The 14071-nt window shown below is 44.5% G+C and overlaps 1 protein-coding gene and 1 non-coding gene across 2 annotated transcripts in view; one reads left to right on the forward strand and one right to left on the reverse strand.

Moving 5' to 3' along the window:
• Nucleotides 1-567: 567 nt before the first annotated feature.
• The window catches only part of GLMN (glomulin, FKBP associated protein), an 83776-nt gene continuing 70272 nt past the window's right edge, over nucleotides 568-14071 (reverse strand). Inside the window, exons 16-18 of the mRNA XM_038745117.1 lie at nucleotides 6370-6493; nucleotides 1826-1908; nucleotides 568-817 (exon numbers count right to left, since the gene is read on the reverse strand). Of these exons, the coding sequence (XP_038601045.1) occupies nucleotides 701-817; nucleotides 1826-1908; nucleotides 6370-6493 (324 nt within the window). The 3' untranslated portion in view covers nucleotides 568-700. The remainder of the gene's footprint in view (nucleotides 818-1825; nucleotides 1909-6369; nucleotides 6494-14071) is intronic.
• On the forward strand, nucleotides 11583-11654 carry TRNAG-UCC. Its single transcript has one exon. It is a non-coding gene; the product is annotated as a tRNA-Gly (tRNA).

Genomic DNA, 14071 nt, shown 5'->3' on the forward strand with positions numbered 1-14071 from the left:
TACTCTATTTATGTATTTATCTTACTTGTACATATCTACTCTATTTATTTTGTTAGTATGTTTGGTTTTGTTCTCTGTCTCCCCCTTCTAGACTGTGAGCCCGCTGTTGGGTAGGGACTGTCTCTATGTGTCGCCGACTTGTACTTCCCAAGCGCTTAGTACGGTGCTCTGCACACAGTAAGCGCTCAATAAATACGATTGATTGATTGATTGACCGTCTCTAGATGATGCCGACCTGTACTTCCCAAGCGCTTAGTCCAGTGCTCTGCACACAGTAAGCGCTCAATAAATACAACTGAATGAATGAATGACTGTGAGCCCCTTATGGGACTGGGACTGTGTCCAACCTGATTAACTTGTATCAACTCCAGTAGTTAGAACAGTGCTCGGCCCATAGTAAGCGCTTAAGAAATACCATCATTATTAATTATTATTACTAACTCCCTTTTGCATTTCCTGCTACCTTTTCCTTCTCTGCATTTCCTTCCTCTGTCTTTTCTGAGGCCTTTCCTTCTTCTCATTCCCTCTTCCTATTGCTCTACAAAATCAAATCATGAAACAAAGAAGGCGGGCACATGAAAAAAGCAGCATTTATTTTCCAGCAGCATTGTGACAGAAACAGAGTTTTAGAATGCCTGAATTTTAGTGTTCAGAGTGCTGCCTTGCTGACTGTTTATTGGCCGTTTAGGATCCAGAAACTTCACTTTACCCCAGTATTTTCTTCTGATGGGCATTTTGTTTTCGCTTCAATGAGTTCTTCTACTCGGGCCAGAACACTTTCTATCAAATCGAATGTGAAAAGAGCTGAATGAAGAGCCTGAAATGTCAAGAAACATCAATGTTATTCATGTCTGTTAAACCCTTCTTATGCTCAACAGAAACCATTTTCGGGTTACAAGTAATTTATTTCCATAAATCTAAAAGCTTGGAAAAAGTCTGAAGTCACCTGAAGTTGCATTTCAGGAGTCACGTTTGGGATCTTCAGGTTATTCATGTCTGTTAAACCTTTTTTGATGCTCAACAGAAACCGTTTTTGGGGTTACACGTAATTTATTTCCATAAATCTAAAAGCTTGGAAAAAGTCTGAAGTCACCTGAAGTTGCATTTCAGGAGTCATGTTTGGGATCTTCATGTTATTCATGTCTGTTAAACCTTTTTTATGCTCAACAGAAACCATTTTGGGGGTTAAAAGTAATTTATTTCCATAAATCTAAAAGCTTGGAAAAAGTCTGAAGTCACCTGAAGTTGCATTTCAGGAGTCATGTTTGGGATCTTCATGTTATTCATGTCTGTTAAACCTTTTTTTATGCTCAACAGAAACTGTTTTTGGGGTTACAAGTAATTTATTTCCATAAATCTAAAAGCTTGGAAAAAGTTTGAATTCATCTAAAGTTGCATTTCAGGAGTCATGTTTGGGATCTTCATGTTATTCATGTCTGTTAAACCTTTTTTATGCTCAACAGAAACCATTTTTGGGGTTACAAGTAATTTATTTCTATAAATCTAAAAGCTTGGAAAAAGTTTGAATTCACCTGACTTTGCATTTCAGGAGTCATATTTGGGATCTTCATGCTATTCATGTCTGTTAAACCTTTTTTATGATCAACAGAAACCATTTTGGGGGTTAAAAGTAATTTATTTCCATAAATCTAAAAGCTTGGAAAAAGTTTGAGTTCACCTGAAGTTGCATTTCAGGAGTCATGTTTGGGATCTTCATGTTATTCATGTCTGTTAAACCTTTTTTTATGCTCAACAGAAACCGTTTTTGGGGTTACAAGTAATTTATTTCCATAAATCTAAAAGCTTAGAAAAAGTCTGAATTCACCTGAAGTTGCATTTCAGGAGTCATGTTTGGGATCTTCTCTCCACCCACTGTCAAAGTGCAAGGATTTTTAGACTTGTGGCATTCTGTAACAGAAAGATGATAATTCTGTCATTTTTAATGTAATGACTAATACAAAAGCTTTTAGCCCGAAAGAAAATTAAGGCAAGTCTAAAAGAAACCAAACTGTAGGAAAATGAAAAGAGAAAATACACTCCTCAGGATTATTGCTGAATTTATACACGTTATTCATTCTCACTGTGATCACTTACCTTCAGCCTGGTATTGAGAAGCTGATGATGGACTGCTGAAGATTGTTACAGAGATGTTTTTGCGCGATCAAGAATGTACAAATGATCCTCCCCACCCTACCTCCTTCCCCTCCCCATAGCACCTGAATATATGTATATATGTTTGTACGTATTTATTACTGTATTTAATTTGTACATATTTATTCTATTTATTTTATTTTGTTAACATGCTTTGTTTTGTTGTCTGTCTCCCCCTTCTAGACTGTGAGCCCGCTGTTGGGTAGGGACCGTCTCTATGGGTTGCCGACTTGTACTTCCCAAGCGCTTAGAACAGTGCTCTGCACACCGTAAGCGCTCAATAAATACGATTGACTGAATGAATGCACCTATTTATTACTCTATTTTACTTGTACATATTTACTATTCTATTTATTTTATTTTGTTAATATGCTTTTGTTTTTTTTTTTTTGTCTGTTTCCCCCTTCTAGACTGTGAGCCCGCTGTTGGGTAGGGACCGTCTCTATGGGTTGCCGACTTGTACTTCCCAAGCACTTAGTACAGTGCTCTGCACACCGTAAGTGCTCAATAAATACGACTGACTGACTGAATGAATGAATGTACATATTTATTACTCTATTTTACTTGTACATATTTACTATTCTATTCATTTTATTTTGTTAATACGTTTTCGTTTTGTTTTTTGTCTGTTTCCCCCTTCTAGACTGTGAGCCCGCTGTTGGGTAGGGACCGTCTCTATATGTTACCAACTTGTACTTCCCAGGCGCTTAACACACTGCTCTGCACACAGTAAGTGCTCAATAAATACGATTGAATGAATGAGGAAGAGAGGCACAGACTGAATCCTGGATCTCGATATCCGGCGCTTAGAACAGTGCTTTGCACGGAGAAGCTGCTGTGGCTCAGTGGAAAGAGCCCGGGCTTTGGAGTCAGAGGTCAAGGGTTCAAATCCCAGCTCTGCCAACTATCAGCTGTGTGACTTTGGGCAAGTCACTTCACTTCTCTGTGCCTCAGTTACCTCATCTGTAAAATGGGGATTAAAATTGTGAGCCCCCCGTGGGACAACCTGATCACCTTGTAACCTCCCCAGTGCTTAGAACAGTGCTTGGCACATAGTAAGCGCTTAACAAATACCAACATTATTATTATTATTATAGTAAGCGCTTAATAACCGCCATTATTATTATTATTATTATTACTATTATTATTATTAATAGAAGTGGAATTACATCCTGCTTCAAAGAGACCCTATTCCTAGTTGTAGCCATCGACAAAAATGGCAGAGAAGTGATTACAAAGAGCAGAAACTTGTAAAAAGTAATAACTATTGTTGAAAATGCTAACAACACCATAGGAAAGTGGGTTTAGCTTTTGGATTTTTGTGAACGGAATTCTGAACTTATGGAGATGATTTTTACTTGTGAAAAAGGTGGTCTGCAGAAAATGCATTGCAATCCAATCAATGAATCAGTAGTATTGACTGAGCATTCACTTTGTCCAGAGCACTATAGTGAGCACTTAGAAAAGTACAACAGTCTAGGTAGACACCATTCATTCATTCAATCGTATTTATTGAGCGCTTACTGTGTGCAGAGCACTGTACTAAGCGCTTGATCCCCCTCAAGGTGCTCAGTGTGGCCTAGTGGACACAGCATAGGCCTGGAAGTTAGAAGATCTTGGGTTCTAATCCCAGCTCTGCCACTTGTCCGTTGTGTGACCTTGGGCAGGTCACTTAATGTCTCTGTGACTCAGTTACCTCATCTATAATGGGAGGATTAAGACTGTGAGCCTTCATGTGGGACATTAACTGTGCCCACCCTGATAAGCTCGTATCTACCTCAGCGCTTACTACAGTGCCTTAACACATACCAAAGAAGAAAAAAAAAATCTAGCCGTAGGAGAAGTTACTGCTCATAAAAACAACGTACATAACTGCTGTGGAGATGTAAATACTTATGCTGATCTCAGGAAACCAATTTGAAAACCGATTCTAATTTTACTTTCCTTGAAATTGGAACAGAACTTGAATTTTGAAATCTTTGAGGAGACAGAAAAAAACATTTTTCAGGACCATTTTAATGTGAATTAACTGATCTTTAGGTGTAGATAATGTCTCAATTGAATGAAATCTTTAGCCGTGGCTAAGCTTGAACTGAAATGTCCACTCATTTGGCTCTTCGGTTTGAACCAGTAGGGAATTCAAGACTTTGAAGATTAAATACAGTGTTACTTTCCTCAAAGGTTTGTGTTACAAAGAAGTTGTAAAGGACCGTTCTTTTTTTAATGACTCTATCAATTCATCAATGGTATTAAGTTCTTGTGTGCAGTGCACTGTACTAAGCGCTTGGGAAAGTACAATACAACAGAGCTGAAAGTGGCTTCACAGACACCGTCCTCTCCTGGTTCTCCTCTTATCTCTCCGGTCGTTCATTCTCAGTCTCTTTGACGGGCTCCTCCTCCCCCTCCCATCCCCTTACTGTGGGGGTTCCTCAAGGGTCAGTGCTTGGTCCCCTTCTGTTCTCCATCTACACTCACTCCCTTGGTGACCTCATTCGCTCCCACGGCTTCAACTATCACCTCTACGCTGATGACACCCAAATCTACATCTCCGCCCCTGCTCTCTCTCCCTCCCTTCAGGCTCGCGTCTCCTTCTGCCTTCAAGACATCTCCATCTGGATGTCTGCCCGCCACCTAAAACTCAACATGTCCATGACTGAGCTCCTTATCTTCCCTCCCAAACCCTGCCCTCTCCCTGACTTTCCCATCACTGTTGACGGCACTACCATCCTTCCCGTCTCACAAGCCCGCAACCTTGGTGTCATCCTCGACTCCGCTGTCTCGTTCACCCCTCACATCCAATCCGTCGCCAAAACCTGCCGGTCTCAGCTCTGCAACATTGCCAAGATCCGCCCTTTCCTCTCCATCCAAACCGCTACCCTGCTGGTTCAATCTGTCATCCTATCCCAACTGGACTACTGCATCAGCCTCCTCTCCGATCTCCCATCCTCCTGTCTCTCCCCACTTCAATCTATACTTCATGCTGCTGCCCGGATCATCTTTGTGCAGAAACGCTCTGGGCATGTCACTCCCCTCCTCAAAAATCTCCAGTGGCTACCAATCAATCTGCACATCAGGCAGAAACTCCTCACCCTCGGCTTCAAGGCTGTCCATCCCCTCGCCCCTTCCTACCTCCCCTCCCTTCTCTCCTTCTCCAGCCCAGCCCGCACCCTCCGCTTCTCTGCCGCCACTAACCTCCTCACCGGGCCTCGTTCTCTCCCGTCCCGCCGTCGACCCCCGGCCCACGTCCTCCCCCTGGCCTGGAATGCCCTCCCTCTGCCCATCCGCCAAGCTCTTCCTCCCTTCAAAGCCCTACTGAGAGCTCACCTCCTCCAGGAGGCCTTCCCACACTGAGCCCCCTCCTTCCTCTCCCCCTCCCCATCCCCTCCACCCTACCTCCTTCCCCTCCCCACAGCCCCTGTATATATGTTTGTACAGATTTATTACTCTATTTTACTTGTACATATTTACTATTCTATTTATTTTATTTTGTTAATATATTTTGTTTTGTTCTCTGTCTCCCCCTTCTAGACTGTGAGCCCACTGTTGGGTAGGGACCGTCTCTAGATGTTGCCAACTTGGACTTCCCAAGTGCTTAGTACATTGCTCTGCACACAGTAAGCACTCAATAAATATGATTGAATGAATGAATGAAAGATGATAATAATACTTTTGGTTCTTGTTAAGTGCTTACTATGTGCCAAGCACTGTTCTAAGCACTGGGGTAGATACAAGGTAATGAAGTTGTCCCATGTGGGGCTCACAGTCTTAAATCCCCATTTTCCATATGAGGTAACTGTGGCACAGAGAAGTTAAGCGACTTGCCCGAAGTCACACAGCTGATAAGTGGCGGAGCCAGGATTAGAACCCACGACCTCTGACTCCCAAGCCTGTGTGCTTTCCACTGAACCACGCTGCTTCTCTAAGATGTAGTCCCTGCCCACGAGTAGCTTATAGTTTACAAGACAGGCATTAAAACAAATTATAGAGAAAGGAAATAGCAGAGTTTAAGGATATGTACAAAAGTGAAGCAGGGTTGAGGCAAGTATCAAAATGCTTAAAGGATAAACAGCCAAGTGTATAGTCAAAAAATTATTCATAGAATGCCAGAATATGCCATTTTGTTACGAAAGAAACCTCATGGTAAAAAAAACTGCTCTAAAATTCATTTAACTTCCAGCACATTAATACCCATCCAGTAAAGAAATATAGGTAACCCACCTTGCCTGTTTTCCTTTTTACTCCTAATTTCTGCTTCATAGTGTGCCCTCGACATATTAAGTCCAGTATGTAGTGGCTTTAAGAAGTTGTCTTCAATCTTCTTAAGTTCCGCCCATACTCCAGTCTATTCAATGAATAAAAACAGTTTAATTATTTTGATTTTCAGAAGCAAAAGCCAGAAGCGCCGTTTCGAGAGAAGCGGCGTGGCTCGGTGGAAAGAGCCCGGGCTTTGAAGTCAGAAGTCATGGGTTCAAATCCCGGCTCCGCCAATTGTCAGCTGGGTGACTTTGGGAAAGTCACTTCCCTTCTCTGGGCCTCAGTTCCCTCATCTGGAAAACGGGGATGAAGACTGTGAGCCCCCCGTGGGACAACCTGATCAATTTGTAACCTCCCCAGTGCTTAGAACAGGGCTTTGCACATAGAAAGCACTTAATAAATGCCCTTCTTGTTATTATTATTAGGCTCCACCCTGACTTTCCATTTCCTGGACTTTCAGAGTCCAGATCTGGAAGAGGCAGATTGAATTTATTTCACCTGCTGGTTTAAAAAAGGGCCCTCGGTGAATCATTTTAGAAGTCAGATCTCTGCCCCTCAGTGACCTGACAACATCATCATCATCAATCACATTTATTGAGCGCTTACTGTGTGCAGAGCACTGTACTGAGCGCTTGGGAAGTACAAATTGGCAACATAGAGAGACAGTCCCTGCCCAACAGTGGGCTCACAGTGTAAAAGACAACAGAGGATCAGTAGAGCTAACCCCACTCCACCTCACCCCCGCAGCCATGATGTGCGTATCTTTATACTCTACCTTTCCCTTCTCTGTAACTTATTTTAACGCCTGGACTCCAGGCCAGTGCTCTTTCCACTAGACTACCCTGCTTACTCTACTTTTCGTGAGAAACAAGCACTTTACCTCTTCAAGGACTGAATTACCTGTGGACCGGTAAACTGCTGCCTTGGCTGCCTGCCCTACCCTCAAAGGCTCTTTGAGGAGATCTGGGGAATAATAATAATAATAATAATAATAATAATAATGATGGCATTTGTTAAGCGCTTACTATGTGCAAAGCACCGTTCTAAGCGCTGGGGGGGATACAATGTGATCAAGTTGTCCCACGTGGGGCTCACAGTCTTAATCCCCATTTTTACAGATGAGGTAACTGAGGCTCAGAGAAGTTAAGTGACTTGCCCAAGGTCACACAGCAGACTTGTGGTGGGGCCGGGATTCGAACCCCTGACCTCTGACTCCAAAGCCCGGGCTCTTTCCACTGAGCCACGTTGGCAGTTGTTCACCCATTCATTCAATTGTATTTATTGAGCACTTACTGTGTGCAGAGCACTGTACTACTACTCATTATAATAATGACATTTATTAAGCACTTACTATGTGCAAAGCACTGTTCTAAGCGCTGGGGGAGATACAAGGTGATCAGGTTGTCCCACGGGGGGCTCACATTCTTAATCCCCATTTTCCAGATGAGGGAACAGAGGCCCAGAGAAGTGAAGTGACTTGCCCAAAGTCACACAGCTGACAATTGGCAAAGCCGGGATTTGAACCCATGACCTCTGACTCCAAAGCCCGGGCTCCTTCCACTGAGCCACGCTGCACAATTTGGCAACAGGTAGAGACGGTCCCTACCCAACAACGGGCTTACAGTCTAGAAGGGGGAGAAGACAACAAAAAAAAACCCAAGTAAAGCGCTTACTATGTTACTTGTTAAGCGCTTCCTATGTGCCAAGCACCGTTCTAAGCACTGGGGAGGATACAAGGTGATCGGGTTGTCCCACGTGGGGCTCACCGTCTTCATCCCCATTTTACAGATGAGGGAACTGAGGCTCAGAGAAGTTAAGTGACTTGCCCCAAGTCACACAGCTGAGTGGTGGCAGAAGGAGCAGAAAAGAGGCAGATGCAGTGTGAAGTGGGACTGTCTCTATATGTTGCCAACTTGTACTTCCCAAGCGCTTAGTACAGTGCTCTGCACACAGTAAGCGCTCAATAAGTACGATTGAATGAATGAATGAATAAATACGACTGAATGAATGAATGAATATACCATTTTTTTAAAAAAGGGATGCACTGACAGCCAAATAGTTCACCCCACCCAAGGCCCCACTCCCGCAAGGCTATCGATCTCCAGGTCAGGCTTAAAAAAAAAAGGATGCACTGACCGCCAAATAGTTCACCCCATCCCACCCAAGGACCCACTCCCCCAAGGCTATCGATCTCCAGGTCAGACTTAAAAAAAAAAGGATGCACTGACAGCCAAATAGCTCACCCATCCCACCCAAGGCCCCACTCCCACAAGGCTATCGATCTCCAGGTCAGACTTAAAAAAAAAAGGATGCACTGACCGCCAAATAGTTTAACCCATCCCACCCAAGGACCCACTCCCCCAAGGCTATCGATTTCTAGGTCAGACTTAAAAAAAAAAGGATGCAAAGACAGCCAAATAGTTCACCCCATCCCACCCTAGGAACCCCCCCCCCCCCCCCCAAGGCTATTGATTTCTAGGTCAGACTTAAAAAAAAAAAGGATGCAAAGACAGCCAAATAGTTCAACCCATCCCACCCTAGGAACCACTCCCACAAGGCTATCGATCTCCAGGTCAGACTTAAAAAAAAAAAAAAAGGATGCACTGACCGCCAAATAGTTTACCCCATCCCACCCAAGGACCCACTCCCCCAAGGCTATCGATTTCTAGGTCAGACTTAAAAAAACAAAAGGATGCAAAGACAGCCAAATAGTTCACCCCATCCCACCCTAGGAACCACACCCCCAAGGCTATTGATTTCTAGGTCAGACTTAAAAAAAAAAAAGGACGCACTGACAGCCAAATAGTTTACCCCATCCCACCCAAGGACCCACTCCCCCAAGGCTATTGATTTCTAGGTCAGACTTAAAAAAAAAAAAAGGACGCACTGACAGCCAAATAGTTTACCCCATCCCACCCAAGGCCCCACTCCCCCAAGGCTATCGATCTCCAGGTCAGACTTAAACCAAAAAAGGATTCACTGACCGCCAAATAGTTCACCCCATCCCACCCAAGGACCCACTCCCCCAAGGCTATCGATCTCCAGGTCAGACAAAAAAAAAAAGGATGCACTGACCGCCAAATAGTTCACCCCATCCCACCCAAGGCCCCACTCCCCCAAGGCTATCGATCTCCAGGTCAGACTTAAACCAAAAAAGGATGCACTGACAGCCAAATGGTTCACCCCATCCCACCCAAGGCCCCACTCCCCCAAGGCTATCGATGTCCAGGTCAGACTTAAAAAAAAAAGATGCACTGACAACCAAATAGTTCACCCCATCCCACCCAAGGCCCCACTCCCCCAAGGCTATCGATCTCCAGGACAGACTTAAACCAAAAAAGGATGCACTGACCGCCAAATAGTTCACCCCATCCCACCCAAGGCCCCACTCCCCCAAGGCTATCGATCTCCAGGTCAGACTTGGAAATGAGCATATCTCCCAAGTGTGTGAGTATCTTAGACTGGAAGATAATCACACCCTCTGCCCGGTGGAATTTCCTGACTGGCCAGTACTTAATTATACAATTTGTGGATTACACAGACTCCTTGCGGTTGCCTCCTTTTTCTTCTTACCCTTTGGCCTTTCCTTGTCATCAACAATTTTTCACTGAGAAGCCTACTTCCAGCAGTGCACGGTTCTCGCTGCACCCCATTTACCACAAAGTTACCTACAGAAATGGCCCTTGTCCACAAGGAGCTTACGGTTTAAGGCAGAGGAGATGATGTACAGAGAAGAAAGTCACGCCTCAGAGACGATGAGAAAACTACAAAATTAGGGAACATCAAGACCAAATGTATTAAACAGATGAAAGGCGTCAGAGAGGCCACTTATCCCTATCCAGGAGTTCCTCTCAGTACAAGGTTTGGAGTTCTCTGGTTTTCCATCAGTGTTGTGATGAGAGCTCACCTCAATCAATCAATCAATCGCATTTACTGAGTGCTTACTGTGTGCAGAGCACTGTACTAAGCGCTTGGGAAGTACCTCCTCCAAGAGGCCTTCCCAGACTGAGCCCCCTCCTTCCTCTCCCTCCCCACAGCACCTGTATATATGCATATATGTTTGTATGTATTTATTACTCTATTTATTTTAACTGTACATGTTTATTCTATTTATTTTATTTTGTTAATATGTTCGGTTTTGTTCTCTTCTAGACTGTGAGCCCGCTGTTGGGTAGGGACCGTCTCTATATGTTGCCAACTTGGACTTCCCAAGCGCTTAGTCCAGTGCTTTGCACATGGTAAGCGCCCAATAAATACAATTGAATGAATGAGTGAACTTAAAAAAAAAAAAAAAAGGATGCACCGACAGCCAAATAATTCACTCCACCCCACCCAAGGCTATCAATCTCCAGGTCAGTCAGTTGTATTTCCTGAGCGCTTACGGTGCGCAGAGTATTATACTAAGCGCTCGGGAGGGTATAGTACAACAATAAACTGATACCTTCCCTGCCCAAAATGAGCTGCAGACATTAATATAAATAAATCACCAATAAGCACACGAGTGGGTAGGGACCGTCTCTATATGTTGCCAACTTGTACTTCCCAAGAGCTTAGTCCAGTGCTCTGCACACAAGTAGGCGCTCAATAAATACGATTGAATGAATGCTGTGGGGCTGGGCAGGGGGAAGATTGAAGGGAGGAAGTCAGGAGGACGAAGAAGGGAGTGGGAGAAGAGGAAACGGGGGGCTTAGTCGGGGAAGGCTTCTTGGAGGAGATGTGCCTTCAATAATAATAATAATAATAATAATGATGGCATTTATTAAGCGCTTACTATGTGCAAAGCACTGTTCTAAGCGCTGGGGAATTTACATTAAGGCTTTGAAGGCGGGGAGAGTAATGGTCTGTTGGATCTGAGGTGGGAGGGTGTTCCAGGCCGGAGGCAGGACGTGGCCGAGAGGGCGGCCAAGGAATGAGGTGCTGTTAATAATAAAAATGATGGTATTTGTTACTAGTAGCGCTTACTATGTGCCAAGCACTGTTCTAAGCGCTGGGGAATTTACAATAAGGCTTTGAAGGCGGGGAGAGTAATGGTCTGTTGGATCTGAGGTGGGAGGGCGTTCCAGGCCGGAGGCAGGACGTGGCCGAGAGGGCTTGGCCGAAGAATGAGGTGTTGTTAATAATAAAAATGATGGTATTTGTTACTAGTAGCGCTTACTATGTGCCAAGCACTGTTCTATGCGTTGGTGGTACACCGGTGAGCACGGCTGCCTTCCAAGCAGTTGACCCGGGTTCGGTCCCCGGCCAACGCCAACGCTTTCTTTCGGTGATTAAAGCAATCGATACCCTCGGCTGGCCTTTGCAATTTTGAGAAGCAGCGTGGCTCAGTGGAAAGGGCCCGGGCTTGGGAGTCGGAGGTCACGGGTTCGAATCCCGGCTCCGCCACATGTCAGCTGGGTGCCTTTGGGCAAGTCACTTCACTTCTCTGGGCCTCAGCGACCTCATCTGTAAAATGGGGATGAAGACTGGGAGCCCCCCCCCATGGGACAACCTGATCACCTTGTAACCTCCCCAATCAATCAATCGTATTTATTGAGCGCTTACTGTGTGCAGAGCACTGTACTAAGCGCTTGGGAAGTACAAGTTGGCAACATATAGAGACAGTCCCTACCCAACAATGGGCTCACAGTCTAAAATCAATCAATCAATCAATCAATCGTATTTATTGAGCGCTTACTATGTGCAGAGCACTGTACTAAGTGCTTGGGAAGTACAAATTGGCAACACATAGAGACAGTCCCTACCCAACAGTGGGCTCACAGTCTAAAAGGGGGAGACAGACAACAAAACCAAACATACTAACAAAATTAAATAAATAGAATAGATATGTACAAGTAAAATAAATGAATAGAGTAAGAAATATGTACAAACATATATACAAGTGCTGTGGGGAAGGGAAGGAGGTAAGATGGGGGGGATGGAGAGGGGGACAAGGGGGAGAGGAAGGAAGGGGCTCCCCAGTGCTTAGAGCAGTGCTTTGCACATAGTAAGTGCTTAATAAATGCCATTATTATTATTATTATGTCATGGGTTCAAATCCCGGCTCTGCCAAGTGTCAGCTGTGTGACTTTGGGCAAGTCACTTCACATCTCTGGGCCTCAGTTCCCTCATCTGGAAAAAGGGGGTTAAGACTGTGAGCCCCACGTGGGACAACCTTGATTACCTTGTATCCCCCCAGCGCTTAGAACAGTGCTTTGCACATAGGAAGTGCTTAATCAATCAATCATATTTATTGAGCGCTTACTGTGTGAAGAGCACTGTACTAAGCACTTGGGAAGTACAAGTAGGCAACAACAAATGCCATCATTATTATAATGGTATTTGTTAAGCCCTTACTTTGTGCCTGGCCCTGTACTAAACACTGGGGTGGATACGATGCTACTGATCATCATCAATCGTATTTATTGAGCGCTTACTGTGTGCAGAGCACTGTATTAAGCGCTTAACTGATGCTAGTTTAGATGCCCCTCTCCCCCCATTCTAGACTGTGAGCCCACTGTGGGCAGGGATTGTCTCTATCTGTTGCTGAATTGTACTTCCCAAGCACTTAGTACAGTGCTCTGCACACAGTAAGCGCTCAATAAATACGGGTGAATGAATGAGTTGGACACAGTCCCCGTCCCATATGGGGCTCACAGTCTCAATTCCCATTTTACAGACGAGGGAACCGAGGCACAGAGAAGTGAAGTGACTTGCCCACGGTCGCACGGCGGACAAGCAGCGGAGCCAGGATTAGAACCCAGGACCTTCTGACTCCCAAGCTCGTGCTCTATCCACCACGCCACGCTGCGAGTTGTTATGGCGGGCCAGGTGAGAAGACACAAATTTCCCTTCTGGGGTCCATCTAATCATTATAATAACGATGGCATTTGTTAAGCGCTTACTATGTGCAGAGCACTGTTCTAAGCGCTGGGGGGATACAAGGTGATCAAGGTTGTCCCACGTGGGGCTCACAGTCAATCAATCAATCGATCGTATTTATTGAGCGCTTACTGTGTGCAGAGCACTGTACTAAGCGCTTGGGAAGTCCAAGTTGGCAACATATAGAGACGGCCCCGACCCAACAGTGGGCTCGCCGTCTTAATCCCCATTTTACAGATGAGGTAACTGAGGCTAGAGAAGTTAAGTGACTTGCCCAAGGTCACACAGCAGGTTCATCTACCTCCTACAGGGCGGGTGAGAAGAGGAGTCAACAATATTCACGTCTTTCACTGGGATCATCATCATCATCAATCGTATTTATTGAGCACTGACTGTGTGCAGAGCACTGGACTAAGCGCTTGGGAAGTACAAATTGGCAACATATAGAGACAGTCCCTACCCAACAGCGGGCTCACAGTCTAAAAGGGGGAGACAGAGAACAAAACCAAACATACTAACAAAATAAAATAAATAGAATAGATATGTACAAGTAAAATAAATAGAGTAATAAATATGTACAAACATATATACAGGTGCTGTGGGGAAGGGAAGGAGGTAAGTTGGGGGGATGGAGGTAAGATGGGGGGGATGGAGGTAAGATGGGGGGATGAAGGGGGAATTACATAAAGCCTGTGTAAATGATGGGTTTACGTATATATGCTTGTACATATTTATTACTCTATTTATTTATTTATTTTACTTGTACATATCTATTCTATTTATTTTATTTTGTTAATATGCTTTGTTC

The sequence above is a fragment of the Tachyglossus aculeatus genome, chromosome 4 (assembly GCF_015852505.1).
Source record: "Tachyglossus aculeatus isolate mTacAcu1 chromosome 4, mTacAcu1.pri, whole genome shotgun sequence".
NCBI classification, from domain to species: Eukaryota; Metazoa; Chordata; class Mammalia; order Monotremata; family Tachyglossidae; genus Tachyglossus; species Tachyglossus aculeatus.